This window comes from Thunnus thynnus, chromosome 17, assembly GCF_963924715.1.
Source record: "Thunnus thynnus chromosome 17, fThuThy2.1, whole genome shotgun sequence".
NCBI lineage: Eukaryota > Metazoa > Chordata > Actinopteri > Scombriformes > Scombridae > Thunnus > Thunnus thynnus.
In genome coordinates this window covers 30,060,402-30,083,572 of record NC_089533.1, presented here as the reverse complement: position 1 = coordinate 30,083,572, position 23,171 = coordinate 30,060,402, and the positions used below count along the sequence as shown (strand labels likewise).

Below are 23,171 nucleotides of genomic sequence, written 5' to 3'. Positions count from 1 at the left end.
AAGAAGAAAAATATACCAGCAAACAACAAAGAAAGAGCATCAAAATAGGTAAAAGTTTACAACAGGCTGGGTGAAGGAATCTGTTACACTCCATAGAACTATAATAAGTATGAACATGGAATCATTGTGACAACACAGTAATACTCAGATCCTCCATCGTCTCACACTTGCATCACTGGACGAGCCTCTTTGGCACGGAGGTCTACCCCGGAGGCAGCGAAGCCGGTTCCACCCTGTCCGAACACAGCACCACTTTAATACTATGTACAAGTACAAATACAGTTTGGAGAATTTCATATTTGGGAAACATTAGTAAACCCTGTAATAGCAGGACAGCTTTTTTGTGAACCCAACAGCACATGCAGATAGCAGTCAAGTGCACCCTGCCCAGTGTGTTTTTTTTTTAAATTTCTTAAATTATTTTTTAAGTTTAATATCAGTGAGATTTGACTGTTTTATATGCAAAAACAATGCTGATGAAGCTTTGGTGAAAGTTAAAGAAGATCTCGTCCCTTACATTCTGCCTACATCCCATCATGAGTGAATGTTCTATTTCTCTCTCACTTCCACTTTCCAATGCTGTCAAAACCAAGCCCCCAGAAACAGTGCCAGGCTTTGAAGCCAATTTGACATAGAGGCCAAAACATGTTATTGTAACTCCCGCACCTGTTACGTGATACACACTGCCAAGGGATGTCAACAGTTAACCGTTAATCAGTTAACCACCGAGAATATTTTTGACTGGTTATGCATGTTGGTCATTAGGTTAATTTGCATACACACCCTACTAACAGCTAGACAATAACGTATTCACAACATCAGATCTTTTTTTTTTGAATGGATAAAGTACCGGTGTAAAACCAACTCCTACACAGAGTGTTGCTTTAGGGGTTGTTTGTAGCATTAATGTTGCTAGGCTAGCAAATGTCTTAAGTCTGTTTATAGTGAGTATGTTACAGTCAGTAAGCCCTAAAAGTGTTTTCATTAGTCCGGTTAGTCTGGACAGCTCTTACAAATGAAAGCTATATCACAACTTTTCTTAAAAATTAACCAGTTAGTTTAATGGATGTTGGTTTAAACTTACGTGAAAGAGACGTGTGTAAATCAGTGGATACATTTTTTTGAGTAACACAGCCCCCACGAAATGACTTGTTTCAGTATCAGAATTTGATCCATTCAGTCCAGTAACATTTAAAAATTCTAGAGGAGCTACATAATTGAATTAGTTTAACCACATTCAAGTTAGCAGAGGGCTAAACTGGAAGTTAGCCGGCTCAGCTGGTGTAAGTATCTGGCACACCTGCTCTATGGGCCACACAATCCCAGAAGTTCCAGGTAATTTTACACCGGCAAGTCGAATAGGAATGAATGGAGCCTTGCCTCCAATGCTGTATCCAGTTCTATTTATACATCCATGGTCAAGATCCCTTCATTCACAATTCTGACATCATGACCTTTCTGCCTGCGGTCCTCAAGCCAATCGGTCCCCAGATGGCATTCTTAAAATATCGCTGCAATTCTGCCATTTTCTTTCAGACAATACTATTGCGCCACCCACCTCCTCCCCATCACCACCATGACCTCAATGACCTCCATGATATCCAGGAAGACTCATCCAAAGGTTTTCGTCAACCATCTGCTGGCTCTACTCCACCACCCAGAGCATCTAGGATCCTAACCTATCTACTATCTTCATATGGGCTTGCACTTTCTGAAGATTCTTCACATCAATGTTATAGTTATATACTTCCAATTGATCTGGTCTTCTTATTGAGCTAACATTTTGAGAACTCCAAGTCTTCCTCAGGCAAAAAAAGACCAGTGGGTTGAATTGTATCCCAGTGAGGTTTAGTAGATGTGCACACAACTACATAACTAAGTTTATTTTAAATATCTCAGTTTTGTATTGAGTTTAACTGGCACAATATCTGTCACGTTACTCATCACAGCCACACGTCTACCTGTATTGTAAATAAAAATGTGGAGCTCCAGGCAATATTTTGGACAGATCTGTTAAGCTGCATTAGAAACTGTACAGAATAGTGAATCATATACATCAAGTTTGATGTGCACATATGCACAGGGATTTCTCTGGTGATTTTGCAACAGTCTGGTGCTGATCACACAAAATGTAACCAGCGGATCTGGCGTGTGTAATTGTGCCTTGACAATGCTTAGCATCATTTCCATAGACAGTGCAGATGAATATATATCTACTGCCCTCAGATGGCTTTAAAGAGAGTCACCAGGGTAAAGGAAAGGCTCAGTGTAGGATGCTAGTTGTTGTGGATGTAAGAATCACTCATTAATTCAGTCTCGCAGGCATTAATGCCATAACCAGAAAAAACTGTATGTGGAAAGACAAGCAAAACATGAATAAAGGGGTTTATGTGACTTCAGACAGGTTTATATGGGTATGCCTTCACCAAATAAAGTGTGACTACATTTTAAAGAACATTTCCACCTGCTCTGAGCAAGCGAATGGCGTAAGACACACTCATTCTTGGTACCAAGATTGTAGTGCGCTACTGGATTAGCATCACCACACCCTCTACTGTGCCTCACCCAGTAAATACCAGTTTACTGGTGTGAAAACTGCTCTTCGTGCCCTGAACTGACACAAAAGTAGATCCAGAATGTGCTTTCAGACAGTGAGTGGTCACCACTGCGTCTGCAACATTGACATTCTGTGTTTGAGTGGACGGCAGCAGTGGGCGACTCGCCCACCTCCACCAACCTCAGCAGCATTGTTTGCCATTGTGTCTCCAATGGAAACAATGGAGGCAACAGCAACAACTGTTCACTGTCTGAAAGCACCATAACAGTCATGTCTGTGTCCTCACCTGGGAGATTATTAAATCCAATGTAAAACGATATTTGTAAATTATCAAATGATTCAAAGGCACAGAGGAGAAGAATCTCAATTCTCATGGGGACAAGTTTCCCCTCCCTCTACACAGAAGTACATATTTACCCTCTGCAGTGGTATGATGTCTTTGTCGGAAAGTTTGTCTCCAGTAATAGGATCAATCATGTCCTTCTTGATCAATTTCTCCACACATTCCTGTGTCACCACGGTACCCCTGAACACAGGATAGAGTGTATCAGTTATCCCCTCAGAGTGCTAACAGAGATCAACAACTGGATGTAAGACTGGATATGACACACTGGCATTTTGGTACTCACGAGCTTCGGAGAACAGCGCAGGGGACACTGTTGCCAAGGACATCTCTGGTTACTGCACATACATACCTGTCCTAGAGAGAGGAGACAGGATTACACCATACCATCAATATGTACAAGAAATGCATCTGTTTACAACTCAGAAGAAGATGTGAGCTTTGATGATGTCATTACTAGCTGGTGATATTCTGTATCTTTTTTATTGTCAAAAGTCCCATTAAAGGACTAACTTAAGACTTTTTCAAGCACATTCTCTTGTTCCAGCTTCTCAAATGATTTGCTGCGCTGATTTACATCACCATGGTACTGAATATATTGTTGGTAAGACTTGTCTGATTGTTGGTCAGACAAAACAAGACATATTTTCTGACATTTTTTTAGTAAATAAATTTGCAGAATAAATCGGTTAAATTGGTCGACCCAAAAAGTAATCAAGCGATTATTTAACACTGAAAAGAATGACTAGTCATCAACTAACCCTAACCAACAATAAATGTATCCAACTAACAAATATTGTCTGTGCATCCAAAGCCTGGTGTATCTTAAATTCTTAAAATGAGCTGAAGAAAATGCATTTGGAAGCCCTATCCACATGAATGCAGAATATTTAATAGGGATTTCAATAATTAATCAATTATTATTAATTGCCATTAATAATTAAATTGATTAAAAATATATTAACCAATAATGCAGAAGACAAGGGACGTGGAATGTAACTGTCAGAAAATGTAGTGTAGATGTAGAAGAAGTTACAGGTGTGTTTGCTGACCGCCACTTAGGGCTGCACAAATTGTAAAATGAATGTTGTCCAAAAAAGACAGAAAGTGGCAGCGTGCCTCACTCTGCTCACTGTGGCTGTTGTGTTGATGAACACTGCAGCATTAAGTTGTGAAAATTCCATGGAGTTTGTGTCTGGCAGCTGTCTTGGTTTTCTTGAACAGAAGCAGCGAGCAGCTGGAAGCTGAGTGTCAGACAGCGGAGAGCAACGCTGTAGCTGTGGTGCTATTGTTCAGGACAAGTAGAACACTAATCACACATGCTTCCAACAAATCAAAACTTAAGTGTGTAACTGTGTAAATGACACTCCCCTGCTCTGAGTGTAAATGCATTTTAGCAGTGGCAGTAAATGCTGAAAAACTTCCTTGATTGTTCCAGCTGTGCAGCTGATTCCAGCAGCTAGATTAACGTTAGCTATAGTGAACAACACACATCACTCCATTGCGTAGATAATATATGCAGGGTTTATGCCAGTGTATAGCAAGCCCAGTAGCCCACCGGGCCTGAGTTGACCCTCTGCAAGCCTAAGCATTGGAGACTTAAAAAAAGAAAGAGAGAGTTAGAGAGAGAGAGAGATTTGTGTGTCCATCTCTCATGTAACTTCACTGTCGCACACAAAGGTGGGAAATTTGTATGTCCGTGTCTCAGACTTTGTGAAAAAAAAAAAATCCTGCACAAACTTTAATTACATATACACAAAATATTTCTACAGCTGCAAAAACTTTTTGCACATGTGCAAATTATATCTACATCGAAGGAAATGGTCCTGGCCACATGGATCTTCTGGGGTTCCTAACCACCCAGATGGCAGCCTTTTCCCCCTGCTGAGGTCAAGAGGAGGATGCTGAGGGGCTTAAGAGGAGCCTCTACTCTCTGGCCACCGGGATCCCAGATGGTATTGCAACATAGGACTGTCATCCAAGGCTATTTATCGTACCACAGAGCATGCCTGTCAAAAACTGTGTCAAGTTCAAAGCAGTGTTTCATCAGCAAAAACACCTGGGCTGTTTCATGGAGTGCTTTTTGGACTACTGTTGGTACTCACTGCTGTATTGCCTGCGTGTCTGTCTGGACAGAGCAATCAACATTGATGGAAAACAGCTGGGACACCGAATGATTGAGCTTGGAACAAATGCTGGCTCATGGCCAGTTGACGCTCCTACAGTGAGTTTTCATCATTACTTACTGGGATATTTTGCAATCTAGTCCTCTGTCCTGCGGCATGGATGAGCCCAGGTACCAGAGCGAATCACCAATTCAGTGGACCGGTCATCTGCCACCCCATTTCGGAGAACAGCAAGTCACTTCTTCATGTTAATCCTGCTCTCTGGAGACGTTCAGCTAAATCTTGGACCAGTGACCCCTGGAGTGCTGCAGAACTTCGATGCTGATTTGTGCCCAAGTGTGTCTGGGACTCCTCTGGTGCCAGTGATGAAAGAGCATCAACTTTCTGAGCCAGGTTTCTCCCTTAACAGACTAAACTTTGTTAACACGAGGCATGATGTCCCAATGAACAACTTTTCGCTACCGGGCTGTGGAAACCATGATAGGTCCAGTGTCTCTCTCACAAAACTGGCTGCTGACACCATTGTGTGTCAAAACCCTGCACGTGAGGAGGCTGAGGTTATTCAAAACCTTCCAAACTGTCAATCATGAAAAGTCATAGGGGAGCCAAAGCTGAAACTAAGGGTGCTATTCAGTGGAACATGGTTGAAACAAACAACTCCTGCAAGTGTGTTCACAGTGCCCAGATACCAATGTTTCAGAAGAGACAGACCTGATGGAAGAGGAGGAGGGGTGCTTTTTTATGTGAGACACAACATTTAATGTGAACATGTTGTTTACAATGCGGGTAACATGTTAGAATATGTTGGGATAAAAATAATGTTATCCAACAAATGTCCTTTAACATCATAGGTGTCTATAGGCCCCCTTCTGCAGATGACACTTTCTATGATCAACTCTCAGAAGTCTTGAAAGAGTGCTATCTCAACAAAGAATTATTACTTATGGGTGATTTTAATGTGAACTGGAGGGATAAATCTAAGAGGAAAAAACTAAAAATGATCACAAAGAAATTCCAACTAGAACAACTAGTAAAAGGCCCAACTAGGATTGCAAACTATTCCAGTACACAAAATTGATCTGATATTTAATAACAGACCAGGAAGAATAACTAAAGGTTATGATTTAATCACTGGCTTAACAGATCATAACCTAACCCTATGTGTGAGAAAATGGACTAAAAGTAGTTAAGACCACGGCAACTAAGACAATGATCCTTCACTGCATACCCAGAGCTAAGCAAGAAGAATTTATCAATGAAATTAACAGCTTGAACTGGGATGATGTACTGTCCTTTAATGCTGGACTATGGCTATGATACTTTAACTCACAGAATCAACTCTGTGATGGAAGGATTTAATTGTGAGGATACAGACAAAATCTAAAAATAAAAACAATTTACCGTGGTTTAATGAAAATTTGTGGACACTAATGATATGGTACAAGAGAGATGTTGCACTAAGGAAGGCAATTAAAACTAGAAGAGACACTGACATGCTGATTTATAAAGGTTTAAGGAACAAAAGAGCTAAGAGAAGCTAAATCTTGTTTTTATCTGAATATTTTGAATGAGGCAAAAGGCAACAGTAAGTTGATCTGGAATAACATTCATAATCTCACAAGGCGGGAGCCAATTTTTTTAGGAGATTTTAAACTCAAAGTACAGGGAAAGTTAATTGAAAATCATCTCACTGTTGCTTCCGTCTTTAATCATTTTTTTCTTGAGTCTGTGTATGAGTTAGGAAAAAAAATTACGAGAAGCAAACAGGACATTGTTCCTTTACATGCTACAGGCCAGGTTTTCGAGCTGGACTAATGAGTTACAAGTAAACAAAATCATCAACTCCTTAAAAAGCTCCAAAAGTAGAGATGCTTTCCAATTTGACACTATGTTTGTCAAATCACATCAAGATATTTTAACTCCCCCTATTGCTCATTTAATTAACTTGTCTCCTTTCCTGATGACTGGAAATATGCCATTGTCATGCCTATTTTTAAATCTGGAGACCGCCTTGAAGCCATTAACTACAGACCAATAAGTATACTGCCAGTACTCTCAAAGGTTGCTGAGAAAGTTGTCATTAAACAACTGACAGCATTTCTTAATACAAGCAATTTTGGTCTACATTGTATGCAATTTGGCTTTAGAACAAATCATTCCACCGAAACTGCTACCTTGCACTTCATGGAGCAAATTAAATCAAGACTTGACAAAGGAGGAGTAGTTGGTGCTGTATTTTTAGATCTGCGTAAAGCATTCAACACAGTCAATCATGATGTTTTAATATCGAAACTCTAAATTTATCTTCTCATCTAGAGCACTAGCATGGATGTCTTCATATTTATCCAATAGGATACAATGTATTAAAGTTGGTGACACACTGTCCAGTAACATGAAGTGCACAGTGGGTGTTCCACAAGGGTCAGTGTTAGGTCCCCTATTTTTAGCCTATATATTAATGATCTCCCTCAACAGTGTCATGATGCAGAACTACAAATATATGCAGATGACACCGTTGTGTACACACATGTCAAAACAGCCGAGTTAGCTGCTGCTAAGCTAACATTTGCATCGGAAAGGATCACACATTGGCTTGATCAATCACGTCTGAGTCTAAATGTAAACAAGACAAAAGGTATGTTTTTCTCTAAAACTATGGTACAACCTCCTACCGCTGATATTTTTATCAAAGGTGAAAAAAAAATTGACATAGTTACTGATCTTGGTGTGACACTGGATCCAAATTTGAACTTTAAGAAACAGTTAAAACCATAAAGTACAACTTAGCAAATTTTTGACATATTAGAAACTGTCTCTCTTTGGACGCAGCCAAGATATTTATGCATGCTATGATTCTTTCCCATATGTCATATCACATGTTGGGGGCAGGCTGAAGAAACAGCCATAAAACCTCTCGAGTCCTTATACAAACAAACTCAAAAAACTCTGGACAAAAAGCCAATGCATTTCCATCACTGTGGGGTACTGGAGAAATACAATTTACTGAGCTTTGAGAATTTCAGATTATTCTCAAATTTATGCCTAGTTTATAAAATTTTAAATGGTTTGGACACTCCTCTACTATGTGACTTTGAGTATACTCGCTCAGTAAGTTCTATTAGATCCTCCAGAATATACAAGATTGTACCATACCATTTCGTCGCACTGCATTTGGGCAGTCAGCTCTCTCTGTGAAAGCCACAACTCAGTGGAATGCCCTACCTGATGATATGAAGAACTGCAATTCAATCAATACATTCAAGGCCAAATTAAACAATCTACAAAAGACCGATCACCTCTGTGACCACTGAGTCTAAACTTCATCTATGGTCTTCTCATTAGCACAGGTAGTCTTGCTTTTAATTTGACAAGTTTACATTATTAATTTCTAATTGACATTGTGGGTGTATGTGATGTGTTGCTGTGTGTGGCTTTGTATTTTGTATGGTGTGTTCTGTGTGTTTTTTCTTTGTACTGTTTGTTGTTGTGCTGTTGTATGTTTTGATTTTGGGGGACTGCAGATGTAAATTAGCTTTGAGCTAACTCCGGTGCAGTGCATCTTTTATTTTAAAAACTGTACACTGTCCCAATAAATAGATACAATACAATATCTGCACAAAATATTTCTACAGCTGCAAAACTTTCACACATTCACAAACCATTTCACAAGCTCAAAATATTTATGACCATTATTTGATTCCATATATACACGGTAACACGTTTTGCTCAGCATCCCCTGCACCTGCTGGGCCTAAGACTTTTAGGTGGGCACCCTGGTATGTGTATTATTTTATATAAAACCAGTCAGACTGAAGTCCGCTGTGGGAAGACTGAGGTAAACTGCTGTATATTTATTCGACAATGTTACAGGTTATTTACTGTTGAAGGATGCAGCACTTTTGATTAAGGAAAAATATGTCAAATGTATTTTAATTGTTAAATGTTTAGTCTCATCTAATTGATGTCCTCTAATGAGTTAGTTGTGCAGCTGTTGCCGTTTAATACTTTGGATTTTGTCTGAACAATTATTGAACAGACAGCGACAGATGGGAGCTATGCAATTTTAAATGAAGTCATTATTTTGTGTTATTAATTTGTAATTCAAGTAACTTGGTGTTTACTTCATCTGTTCTTTAAATTCATAATGTACTCTGATTTTGTGTCAAACATAGCAGACAGGTCGGTGGGTAAAATTGTTTTATTATAGAAAAACATTTGCTGTATTTTAGAAATTGTTAACAATTAATCAACTATTGATTGTTGACGTGGCTGACTATTGAAAAAGGAAATTACTTAAAATTTGCATCCCCATTTGAGAACTATTACATTTCACTCACTTATGTTTTACTGTTCGTGTTTAAAATTGAATTGCCAAAAACTGTCAAATCTTTCCTTGTCTTTTTGGTGGCTTCTGTATTACAGCATCATCTGATAAGGTGAGATATGGTGAGTTTTGAGAGATGTGGTCAAACACTGCATTTGGTTTGAGCGCAAGTATAAAACACATTGAAATTCACAAATTCTACCTGCAAGGCAAACAGTAAGCCCTGCATACTGCACTGATACACTAAATCAAGTCTGTATTTTATGTTCATGTGTGACAAGAGAAACTGAAAGATAAGAAAATAACAGCACCTGTGTTGTGTGATTGACTGCTCTGACAAACAAAAAAAAAATATTCTCACAGAGAAAGCTGAGCTTGTGTGCATGAGATAAGATTTCAGCTGACCATTTGGACCACAAAATGCTGACGTAAACTGACCTGGCGGGTGAGTAGGGCCACTCTGTCCAGGCTCGGATCCAGCGGGGTGAAGCATACTGTGATAAGCTCATTCATCTTAATGGGACGTCCTGACATGGGACATAACACAGCCTTACTCTGTCAGACATTGGGAAAGGAGAGAAAAGGAGAGTGATTTAAAAAGTGATGTCTGCACATAACTGAGTATGGTAGTGGAAAGCTACGATTGCTCAGTGACAGCCAAAGACAGGATTTGATCTTTGGATCCAGGGTCAGCTTGCCTTCTGCTTTTAAAATAGTGTCAACATTAAGCTGACAGATATACAAAGCAAACAGACAAAGAATATCGTGACATCAACATTTAAAGCAAACAGGTGAACATGGCAACAACTCCCACTACACACAGAGGTTGCACAAAGAGACAAGACTAAACTCCTAAAGCCCTACTAAAGGCTTCGAGGATCGTCATGACCAGCTGGATCTATCCTCAATGTGTGGCACAGCAGAACAACCTCTCCTCAGCTACTGCTAAAAATTGGAAATAAAATGAAAGTGATGTTGAGATGGAAGAGATCTCATGAGTGTGATCATTAGTGGTTTCCTTGAGCACTTATTAGCTTTTTGGTCACCCCTTACTTACTTGTTTGTATAAACATTTAGAAGTAGGTCCAGCTTTCTGCTGCTAACACAGACTCTGGGGATGCAGTATTTTTTATGGTAATCTATTTAGCAATAACAGAAATATCCTGGTTTGAATCAAAGTTTCCGACAGAAGGACACACAAACTTTCTGAGAGATGACATCACCATAGGGGTGCGCAAAAAAAATCGATTCACACAAGAATTGCGATTCTATCTCTGCCAATTCATTTCAATTCAGAATCGATTCAGAAATTCCAAGAGTCGATTCACATTTTTCAGCCTTGCCACGACGCTGTTTTCCATTTTTTCCTGACATGAATTAGCTCGCTAAATCCCATAGATGGCGCAATGACGCCGCCCCGGACCCAAATCCGGGGGCAAGAAGGAAGTGAAGTGTGTCATGGAGAGGCCGCGAGCAATGGAGTACCTGACAGTGATCATTTGGACATATTTGGGATTTTCTTATCTCGAAGGGAAGGAGGAGCTTGACAAGACTAATGCCATTATCAGGCGCTGCAACGCACTTCCACAGGTTTGTGCCACTGTGGGCTTATTTATTTGTAACCGCTGTGAAACAATCAGAAAATAACGTTTTATTGATCTGATTCACCAGCTTCCTCACTAACGTTAGCAGCGCTCCCTCTCTTCATTCACTCTCTAGCTCGCTCGACCACAGCTTCTCTCTCTCTCTCTCGTCTTTTTGAAATGAGCAAAGCCTAATTTTACTTTTAACATTATCAAACAAAGAGAAATGTCCTCCCCTCTTCCTAGTAATGTTTTTGTCATATGGCAGGGTTGTACAGCGTTACAGGTTGCGTTTCTCCAAAAGATGATTCTGGTTCAACTTTCTCGCTGCGGCCCCTGCAGCCCTCCACCCCCACAGCTTAACGCACAACACACAGCAGGTCTGCTGCCAGCTGGTTATCTGAGGACAGGAATGAGAAATTAATTTACTGTCAATGAAAAACGAAGTCTCCTTGAAGCTTATGACGAACTGTCAAAAATGAGCCAACAAGATGCAGCAGCGAAACAAGCATTTAAACAACCTCTGTATTTTGAAACAGTCAATAAAATTGAGTAAATAGCGAAGCTGCCGTTTCATCAGTTTATATTCATGTAGTAAATATACAAATATCAATTAGATGGTAATCTACATGAGAAATTAAGAAAAAGAAACAAAATTGGTTAGCCTATAATGATCACTCACTAATAGTGATCAATTTTCTTGTTTGCACTTTGCCGCTAAATGTAGCAGGCAGCTATTGTTTGATTTTGTTAATTGAAGGAGGAATTTAAGTTATTTGAGGTTTTACACTTGGCAGTTTATCTTTGCAATCATTTTTATTTTTGTATTAAGTATTCATTTTACCCTTTGTCTCAGGGCTGCTTTGGTTTCCTATTGACTAAGTGGACTAACGGAACATAAGTCTTACTCAGGTTGACATTGAGTAGCAAATGTTTACATTTGATTCAGCATGATCTTTATTATTTGAGACCTATAAAAGTGTCTACTGCAGGCAAATGGAAAGAGTAACTCAAAACATCAATCTAGAATCAAATCTATAAATGTATTGAATTGAGAACTGATTTTGAATCGCAAACTGAATCAATTTTAAATCGCAAATCGTTTTGAATCGCGAATCGACTGTGTATCGAATCGTGCACCCCTACATCACCAGCAGTATTTCTTCAATGAGTTCAATGAGTTCAATCCCCTTTTAAAAACATTGAAGCATACAACAATATGTGTCAAACAGCTGCCCAACCTGACACGGCAGGAGAAGCCACTCACTGGTTTTTTGAGCAGGGTGGGCTTGGCCTCTGGTGTCAGAGAGGGAATCCAGAAACTGGGCAGGCTCTGGCTGGAAGGGGCAGCAGAACTTGCTCCAGCAGCACTGGAGGATTCTGCTGAGCTGCTATCTGTTGTGCCCTTTTCACTTCCTCTGTTCTGCCCTGAAGAGAAAAAAAGTTGTTCTTTACTATTTCTACTGTCCTCATCATTGCAAATGCATTTAATGTCATAAACCAGAAGCATAAGAAATTTAAAGGAATGAATGAATTGAGACTAGATGAAGACATGGTTGTGTTCCCCATTACAACTGAGCATTAGGGGCTTTGCTCAGGGGCACTTCAGCAGTGGCAAAACCATCAACCCATTTAATTTCATCTGAGTGATAAACAGACTCTCTCCACTACATGGTGCTGCCATTTTGGCCAGATCTCTCTTGTAAAACAGATAGTGTACCCTAAAGACTTCTTGGTTAAATAAATATTTGTTTTAATTTACTCCTAAAACAGAACTTTTTGAAAAGGTTTCCAGAGTAGACAAATCTGAAATTACCAGCAGTATGTTTTAATGTAGCAGAGACAAATGGAGCTTTTGAAAAGCAAGTGATTTGATCACCGTTAGCAGTTACTGTTATCAGGTAGCATTTATAACCTGCGATCAAATTTTATACCTCTTGTTAGACATTGTTGTTGACGTCATGTAAACTGTTTATTCAAAATTTGCCAGCTTAGTGTGGACACTGTTTTCAGTATATTTCAGCATGCCCTCTGTCTCAGTGAACTGAGAGTAATGCCACAGACACATACCAGATGTGAATGGGTTGATGGGTTTGGAGACAATGCTGTTCTCCCTGGTTTTAAACTTCTCCACCCGCTCTCTTTCCTCTGACTTGGACTCAAGCTGGCTGTTGCTCTTCTGTGCTTGCTTCTGCTTCTCATACGCCTAAAGAATTAGAGGAGGAAAATACAGCTGGATACTCTGAACTTAAAATAAGAATAGAAAATTTCCTTTCATTTTTTACATTTAACAGAAAGAACTACCAAATATTAAAGAGAATTTATCTGAATCAAAGAACATGAAGATTTTTTGTGATACAAAAACAGATCATATTTTTTATGTTCTATCAAAGCACACACATTAACATGTGTTTCAGGAACATGAACATAGCCATAACCATTAACACATCATTAATAGAAGATTCACTGGTGGAAGTCAGCTGATGAATGTCAGTAAACTGATAAACCAATAAGAAAAAAAAACAGAACCAGAGGAGCAGGGCTTACCTTCATTTTTTTAGCAATTTCTGTCTTCTGGTGCAGAATGTATTCAAGAATGGCCTGTCTTTCATACAAGTATCCATCTGGACTGAGGACAGCAAAAGAAACAAGAAAACATAATGCTTATATATAATATTATTATTAATAATAATAATAATAATAATAATAATAATAATAATAATAATAATAATAATAACAATAATCTTTATTTGTACAGCACTTTTCTTAAAACAATGTTTACAAAGTGCTTTACATACCAATAAACCACAATTAAAATGATCACAATTGAAAAAATAATAGAGCTGAATAATAGAACAAAGAGAAAATAAAAATTAAAGATGCAAGCAGTGATGAAAATTGCAAATTGACTTCTTGTTGGTTTTGGGGTATGGTTCCAAGGGGCTTTTTTGTGTATCTGGCCATGATACATGTGCCTACCAAATTTCATTAATCTATGTAAATTTTGGAGGACGGGCTTGAAATTTGAAATTTTCTAGGAGGCACTATTGAAGCATTTTGCCACAGCCATGCCCAAGACCCATAAAATATAAAAATTTTCTGACACGTGCAAAGTTTTGTAAGGTTTAAAGCACATTTAGCCCCTAAAAAATGCATTTCTTTTGGAAGAAAAATAATAATAGTTTGGTGCTCAGGCCCTAATAATAATACTACTCAAATTGATTTTAAGTGGACACAGGGACAACACATATCCTGCACCTGATATGGAGGCACTGACTGCTTTTCTAATTTTCTGAATTTTGTCAGTGAAGAAGGATAAGACAAAATCTATAATAAAACAAGTGAAATAAAAGTGACAGAGAGGGACAGAAAAACAGATTTACTATTAAAAACTTTCCTGTAAAAAGAAGTTTTGAGAAGTGATTTAAAAGAAGGCACTAAGTTCCTCATTTAGGGAGTTCCACAGCTGTAGGGCTCTAATGGGAAATGCCAGGTTACCTTTTGTAACAAAGGTGGGCTGTGGGAAAAGTTGGGAGGGTCCTACCTGAGGAGTGCAGGCAGTGGCTTGGCTCATAGGGCGCGGGGAAATCTATAATATAGGTAGGAGCAAGGCCATGTAGGGTTTTAAAAGTTTAAAATCAATTCTATACCTAACAGGCAGCGAGTGCAGTGTTGCAAGGATGGGAGTGATATGGTCTTGTCTCTTAGAATCTGTTAAAAGTCTGGCAGCTGAGTTTTGAACAAGCTGGAGACGGGAGATGGCCTTTTGGCTGAGCCCCAAATACAGAGAATTACAATAATCCAGTTGTGACAAGATGAATGCATGGATGACTTTTTCAATGTCTGCTTGGAGATAAAAAAAATTTACCTTTTGCAATGTTCCCAATTTGGAGAAAGCATGATTGTACTGCCTTAGTGATTTGTATGTCAAAACAAAGCTGAGTCAAAGATCACATCCAAACTGAGGGCAGAATGCTTTATGTTGGAGGACAGGTTCCCAAGATTCTTTTTCAAGTAATCGGTCAGGTTAGGGGGACCGAATAAAAGGACTTCATTTGGTCTCATTGAGCTGGAATAAGTTTTGGTACATCTAGCATTCGATATCAGAGAGACAAGTCATAACATGAGAAAATTTGTCTGTGTCACTACTAGTAAGCAAAACATACAGTAAGTAATCAATAAAATCTTGAAATCAATTCTAAATCTAACTGGTAACCAGTTCAGATGTGCTAAGATTGGGGTAATATGGTCTCTACGTTTGGTGCCAGTTAAAATCCTAGCTGCGGTATCTTGAACAAGCTGGAGACGTGAGAGTGATTGTTGACTGAGGCAGGCATACAAAGAGTTGCAATAGTCAAGGCGAGACGAAATAAAAGCATGAATTACCTTCTCTAAATCAGCATGAGGTAAAATTGACCTATGTGGTAACGTGTTGCATGTGTGTGTGTGTGTGTGTCGGGGAAACATACGTCAGCACAGGATCCTGGCAGGGCTGCAGGGACAGGCAGCAGCAGTCAAAGTCTTTGATTGCATCTTTACCCAGTCGAATACTCTGTGTCCCGTAGCCAGATGCCGCTGAGTAGGAAAGCAACACAGGACATGCTTACATGGTTTACTGGAAGATTATACTGTCTGTATACTACTGTCCAAAATTTGGTCTAAATATGACATTTATTTATGTATGAGGTCAAAGACTCTGCCTGCAATATAATTACAATGGAAGTTCCATCTGCAATAAAACATGTTATATTAGTGGAATCTGAGATGTTAAATACATTTGGGAATGTGATTGGCCTCAAACCACGTGACAATATATCCAGCCCATCTACAGTATGTTTATATACCCCATTGGCTGACAAATGTGTGTATATACAGTACTGTACAACAGTTTTAGGCACTAAAAGTAAACGGAGGATATTTGGTGTGAGCATGCTTTGCCTTTAAAACAGCACCAGTTTTCCTCGGTACACCTGCCCGCAGTTTTTCCAGGTACTTGGCAGGTCAGTTGTTCCTGCATCTTGGAGAAGTTGCCACAGTGTTTCCATGGATTTAAGCGTCTCAGCTGCTTCCATCTCTTCATGTAATCCCAGGCTGACTCCATGATATTGAGACCAGGGCTCTGTGAGGGCCATACCATCCATTGCAGGGCTCCTTGTTCTTGTTGCTGAAGACAGTTCTTTATGACACTGTATGTTTAGGCTTGTTGTCATGCTGCAGAATAAATTTGGGACCAATCAGATGCCTCCCTGATGGTTCTGCATAATGGATATAAACATCTTAAGTGCCTAAAACGTTTGCACAGTACTGTATATGATATTTTTTTTAAATTTTTATTTTTTAGCCGTTGTAAATTAGTTTATGTTTCACACCCATCTTATTTAAATGTTCTTTGCAATGTGTCATATGCTGACACTGATGAAGGCCCACAAGCCAAAATGCACTGGCCTCATAATAAAGTTGTTCTTTACTCTACAAATGTTGCTGGAGTTTTGACCTCTTCATATTATACACATTTCTTATCTCTTTTCAATCATTTAGTTAATTGTGTAAATTGAATCTAAAATAAAAACTATAAATGTAAAAAGGATGACAAACTGATATTAGTGGGTTCATTGGGACAACTATCACACTGAAACTGTGATTTGTGTTTCTGTACAGAAAAACTCTGAACCATTTTGTTTCTGATGATTTTGATAAAACAAGTCAAGCATCAAAGCAGGAACAGGACGTCCTCACTTTCTGCTTGTGTTCAATGAACAGCGATGACAAGACTTCTGACCCAAGTCATCATCTCCACAAATGTAAACCGACTAAAAAAACTTTAATAAGGCAAAAAAATATACACTCAGCAGCAACTTTATTAAGTACACTTGCTCAACTGTTCGTTAATGCAAATATCTAGTCAGCCAATCATGTGTCAGCAACTCGATGCATTTGATAGACCGACACCCATTAACTGGTAACTAACCGGTTAATTGTAAAGAAAAATTGTGATGAACCTTTTGTTTGTGAGAACTGTGCAGCAGTCACTGGTCAGAGCTAGCCAGTCCGCCCTGGTTAGCCTGACTTTTAGTTCATCCTTCCTCACCTCAAAGTGTTTTCAATGCATTTAGTCACAGTAGCTATCAATGGCATAATGTATTCGTGCTTGAGGTACCGAACTAACTCTTTCCATCCCTCACCCGCTTCCATTCTGATTGACAGCATATCAGTCATAATCATTCCGCACACCAACTGGGTGATGGCCTAATAACAAAGTAACACCTATGTTGTTATTACAGATAGCCTGCCTTGCTAATCCTACGGTCTACCAGTCCGTCAGCTGTGTGACATTACATCCGTGCTTGCAGTCTTTTAGAGCACGCAAACACAGTAAACATAGCTGTCACCTGCCCAGCACGGTGCTGTCAAAAGCGGAGACACAGCAGCTACACCTTATTTTTATACAGTCTATGGGCTACACACAGCACGGTACGCTAATGTTGCTAGCCATGCTAACTAGGTGCTAGCCACCGTGCAAGTTGGTAAAATGTATCCCTCTCATCTCTTTATATCTGCGGGTCGGTGCTTCTGTCAGCGTCGAACCGTCCATGTGAGACGCTTCAGTCAGTAAATGTGTGTTTTTAAAACTTATTTCAAAGCTGCGCTCACTTTCAGTCCCACAAAGTACCGAAATTTGGCATCGATTGATCTAACGTGAATAACGTGAAGTAATGAGTTCAGTACCCAACACTAGTATGCAAATCAACCTATGGACCAACATGCGTAACTGGTCAAAAATATTCTCAGCAGTTAACCAATTAACAGTAAGAGTTGACATCCCTAGTCAAGAGGATCTGCTGAAGTTCAAACTAAGGATCAGAATGGGGAAGAAAAATAATTTACGTGCTTAAAAACATGGCATGGTTGTTGGTGCCAGACGGGCTGGTCTGAGTATTTCAGAAACTGCTGATCTACTAGGATTTTCACGCACAGACATCTCTAGGGTTTAAAGAGAATGGTCTGGAAAGAGAAAATATCTGGTGAGCGGCAGTTCTCTGTGCGAAAATGCCTTGTTGATGGCAGAGGTCGAATGGCTAGGCTGGTTTGTGCTGATAGAGAGGCAACAGTAACTCAAATAACCACTCATTACAACCGAAGTATGCAGTAGAGCATCTCTAAATGCACAACACAAGGAACCTTGAAGCAGATGGGCTACAGCTGCAGAAGACCACACTGGGTGTCACTCCTGTCAGCTAAGAACAGGAACCTGAAACTACAATTTGCATGGGCTCCCCAAAACTGGACAACAGAAGATTGAAAAAATGTTGCTTGGTCTGATGAGTCTTGATTTCTGCTGCAACATTTAGATGGTAGGGTCAGAATTAGGTGTAAACAACATGAAAGAAACATTGCCTGGGGCCTGTTTCAGAAAGCAGGTTCAGCAAACTCTGAGTCTAACCCTAAACTCTGGGTTGATGAACCTCAAGATGGGAAACTCAGACTTTTCAGTTTCAGAACAGCTGATCAGAGTCAGTTCAATCAACTCTGAGTATGTTCACTTTGAGTTAAGCTCATGTGTGATGAATAAAAAAAGCCATCATCAATGGAGCCCTGATACAACGCTATGGCAACAGGTAAATAAAAGGCAGAGCCTCCATTTTAATCCAAAGGATGTAGAGATATGAATGTATATGTGTGCGGACGTTGCACATCTTTTATCTTTAAAAAAGAGCCTATGTCAAAGCGGGAAAAGTGTCAATAAGTTAACACAAAGTTTTATTCAGTGTTTTCCATTAATTCATAATTCAGCAGACTTACATTTCCTTAATGATGATAAAGTGGAATCTGACTGTGTATCAGTACATTACATTTTAAATATATTTGTTCAGCTTTAACCTGACGGATACCACACAGGAAGCAGAAACTAAAGATGAAAAATATAGTTAAAGATTTAAAACATATATAGATCAAAGACATAGAGACTGTAAGTTCTCAGTCTGACCCAGTAATAATTTGTTTGGTGATCTGTACTTGTAAAGGCATCGAGGTCAAAATACAGAATATTTTAAATTTCAGACATCTATTTGTATCTCAGCTCAACAACATTTGGTGACTTTATTTCCGCTACTTCAACAAACATAATAAATTTAAACATTGGGTCTGAAATGCTGCTAAAACACATTAAGATTATGCTCCCTATTTAAAAATCTCACTTTCAAACTACATTCTGCAGCTGCACCACAATCCTGCTCACTAAGCATTAACATATAATCTCCAATATTATAGGAATAATGTTCCATCAGTGCGACCAATCACATCATGAATGATAGAGATAATTATTCATCGATCCCACATGTCTAAAGCTTCATACCGATATTTTAAATTGAAACTAACACATTATGTGCAATGAAGATTTCAGCACAGGAGTTGCTCTAACAAACTGACAGCTGTCTTGTGTGCACAGAGTCTCAGAGTTATAACAGGAAGACATGAAGAGGTTTTATTCTGAGCTGAGGGTGAATTCACACTGTGTAATATCTGAATGTGAGAGAAAAAAATGTTGTTAAAAGAAATGACTGATGAACATAAAAGCGGTAACTTTAGAAAGTCCTGAGTAACTAAACTAATATCCGACCAGGATTTAGATTCTGACAGATAGTAAACCTCCGCTAATGAATGCACTTTGATACGGACTGAATGAATGAGGAAATGAAACAGCGTGCCTGGCTCTGTGAGAGGGAGGAGACAGAGAGAAACTCAGGATTTGTTGAAGAAAACCTGTCAGCGAGCAGGTTAGCTTCAGAGAGTCAGTTACTGCGGTAACTGATCCCAAGTTTAATTTAAGTCTTTTTCTGAAACTGAAAACCCAGAGTTTCCCTCATCTCAGGGTGAACGAACTCAGAGTTTTCACTAAACCCTCTTTCTGAAACAGGCCCCTGGTCTGATGAGTCTTGATTTCTGGGATGACATTCATATAGTAGGGTCAGAATTTGGCGTAAACAACATGAGAGAAACATTGCCTTATCTGATGAGTCTCGATTTCTGCTGCGACATGGGTCAGAATTTGGGGTCAACAACATGAAAGCACGGATCCATCCTGCCTGATATCAACAATTCAGACTGGTGGTGGTGGTGGTGTAATGGTGTGGGGGATATTTTCTTGGCACACTTTGGGCCCTTTAGTTCCAACTGAGCATTGTTTGCACGCCACAGCCTACCTGAGTACTGTTTGAGACCCATCTTCTAATGGCTACTTCCAGCAGGATAACGCACCATGCCACAAAGCTCAAATCATATCAAACTGGTTTCTTGAACATGACAATGAGTTTACTGTACTTGAATGGCCTCCACAGTCACCAGATCTCTATCCAATAGGGCAACTTTGGGATGTGGTGGAAGGGGAGATTTGTGACATTCATGTGGAGCCGACAAATCTGCAGCAGCTGCATGATGCTATTATGTCAATATGGACCAAAATCTCTGTTTCTAACACCTTACTGAATCTATGCCATGAAGAATTAAGGCAGTTCTGAAGGCAAAAGGGGGGTCTGTCCACCCCAATACTGGCAAGGTGTACCTAATAAAGTGGCTGGTGAGTGTATATATTTGTGTAATTTTTGCACATATTTATAGTAGTTAAGAAAACTATGGGAAGTATTTAATCACTTAATAGCATAACCCTTTCAAAGAAATGTCCTGAGAATGAACAGTTACAACAGAAACTTTTAGGAAATTGTTGAAAAAATGTGGAAAAACTAAATATGAAACTACAACTCAACCAACTTAACCCTTTCCCCTATTTTTCTTATAATTTGTACCAAACTGCACCCTTTCTAAAAAGGTAAACGTTAAATACCTGCAAATTACTCTGATAATTTCCAGGAAATTAGGGACCTGTAAAATAAACGTTACCAAGACAAGTAGTACCACATTAGTCACTTTGTCTTACGTATCTAAATAAAAGGTGAGAAAAAATACCCATGAACATGGTGAACTGTCATGATATCTTAGTGGAATTAGATATTTGTGTGTGTGTCTTTACAGTGGTACTGGTGGTCTCTGGTTGGCCACACCTGACCTCTAACGTCATTAATTCGAGAGAACCACTTCAGTAATTCGTCTGCACACTTATGACACTGGTCTCACCACCGCCAGGTGTTTAACTAACGTGTCAAGTTTCAAGCTACCTTGTGAAGAACAGCGGCAAGTTTAAGATGGTTCTCACCTGTATCTTTCTTTTTCTCATGGTATGTGTAGACTGCTCCGGCCGTGCAGTTCTTGCCATGGCGAGTCATTGTACTTCACACAGCTTTAATGAGTTAATCCAGCTAGAAAGGCTGGAAGGAAAAATAATGGCGTTAATGCAGCTGTTAGCTGTAATCATCGATGCTAACACAGAAGCTACTAAACATAAACATACATGCGCAGATCTAACGTGTTCATTAAAGGTTGCATTTGAAAGAGAGAGGAACGAATGGTGGCGGGAGATAATGGAGGCATTGCCAGAGGTGCGTGAAAGGTTCTACTGTTTTACCTTTTAATCTTAGAATATATCCATGGGTCATACCCGGGAAAATGCGTTTGACAAGTACCAAATCAGAAACACTTCTTCTTCGTCGTCGGCATGCTTTGTCTGCTTCCGCTTCCGGGTCTTCGTTCCTCTTCTTCTTCTAGGATTTTAGCGAAGGTTGGCAACCAGCGTATTAGGTGCATTACCGCCACCTTCTGCTTCGATGTGGACCACAGATGAAATTCTACCCATTAATCCCGTTGGTCTGATCGACTCAAAGAAAATCTACTGCTCGACCCACTTGGCAGGTTCATATATGATTTTGGTCAAAGTCCGAGTCATGTCTCAAGTCTTAGAGATGTGACTTGCAAGCTTAAAACAAAAAGTCATTTGTTGTCTTTCTTGGTCTGACTACAATCACAACACAATCCTCAACCTGGCAGTGCTCACATGAACCAGTGGGACGGTTTACTGTCATCTATCTATGCTATTTAAGGTGGAATGACCATGTCTCATTCTGTTGCAAATTACCTCTTTGTTCCTCGGTCTACCTATTTTTCTAACCATTGAATTGACTTTGTTATTTAAGGTATAAACTGTCCCCTTAGTTCAGTGTTCCACTGCGTTGCCACTCCTCTACTGCTTTACTCTCAACTATTGCCTTGATGTCTAATTTCTCTCACACACACACACACACACACACACACACACACACATATACATACATATTACATTACTATAAAGTAATGAAACAGGCAGCTTCGCTATTTACTGAATTTTATTGACTGTTTCAAAATACACTACAGCTGTTTCAAACGCTTGTTGTTTTGCTGATGCATCTCGTTGGCTCGTTTTTGGCAGTTTGTCACAAACTTCAAGGAGACTACGTTTTTCATTGAGAGACAATAACTATTTCCTTTTCTTTGTCCCGTCATGATTTCAATGTGCACACAGCAGCTGGCGGCAGACGGGTTGTGCGCAGTGCGTTTAGGCTGCGGGGTTGGGGGCCGCAGCGAGAAAGTTAACCGCAACCTGTCACTCTGTACAACCCTGCCATGGGGGAGGACAGAGACATTACATAGGAAGAGAGGAGGACATTTCTCTTCGTTTGAAAAACGTCAAAAGTAAAGTTAGGCTTTTCTGACGGCTTCTCGACTCATTTAAAAAAAAGACGAGAGAGAAAAGAGAAAGAGAAGAGAGAGAGAGAGAGAGGTCGAGCGAGCTAGAGAATGGATGAGGAGAGCGAGCAGTGGTAGGGAGACCAGGGACAGTCGTAACACTTTTTGCAATTTTCCCAATAAATCAAAAACCATTGGAATTGGAACAGTCCATTTGCTATATTATAAACTGCAATGTGTCAACCACTGAAACAATGTATTTAAGTGGTTTTATGAAATATGTACAGGTTGATTTAAACACAGTCACTCCACTGTTACAACTGTCCCAGTGTACACGGACAGTTGTAACACATGCCAGGGACGATTGTAACATGTCAAAAATATACATAATTAATCAATCAAATACTCAAAATGATTATTTATTTAACATTCATATTATTGTGACTATTCATTTCTTTAAAAACAAATAATGAATACCTTTTTACACACTACATGACAAAAAAGAGGGGAAGCCATCAAATTATAATGCAAGAAAATTATTTAACAGGTAGAACACACATCCTCAAAAAAGTTTAAACATGAAATCAAAATGGATTAGTTTGAGGACAATATTCAGTACAGGGTCACA

The 23,171-nt window shown here is 39.4% G+C and overlaps 1 protein-coding gene across 1 annotated transcript; it reads right to left on the bottom strand.

Moving 5' to 3' along the window:
- Positions 1-6: 6 nt before the first annotated feature.
- On the bottom strand, positions 7-21,599 carry nosip (nitric oxide synthase interacting protein). The gene is made up of 10 exons (XM_067616025.1): positions 21,450-21,599; positions 21,141-21,252; positions 15,403-15,508; positions 13,481-13,562; positions 13,004-13,139; positions 12,201-12,361; positions 9,789-9,905; positions 3,187-3,257; positions 2,975-3,083; positions 7-233 (listed from the first exon to the last, which is right to left on the bottom strand). Exons 2-10 carry the CDS (start codon positions 21,208-21,210, stop codon positions 162-164), a joined length of 924 nt encoding a protein of 307 aa, XP_067472126.1. The 5' UTR covers positions 21,211-21,252; positions 21,450-21,599; the 3' UTR covers positions 7-161.
- Positions 21,600-23,171: the final 1,572 nt, after the last annotated feature.

Coding starts and splice junctions, on each gene's coding strand:
- nosip (XM_067616025.1), bottom strand. CDS start 21,210: ATGACTCGCCATGGCAAGAACTGCACGGCCGGAGCAGTCTACACATAC. Junction 13,563..15,402: donor TGCCAGGATCCTGTGCTGAC/GTATGTTTCCCC, acceptor TGCTGTCCTCAG/TCCAGATGGATACTTGTATG. Junction 234..2,974: donor ACATCATACCACTGCAGAGG/GTAAATATGTAC, acceptor GTGTTCGGACAG/GGTGGAACCGGCTTCGCTGC.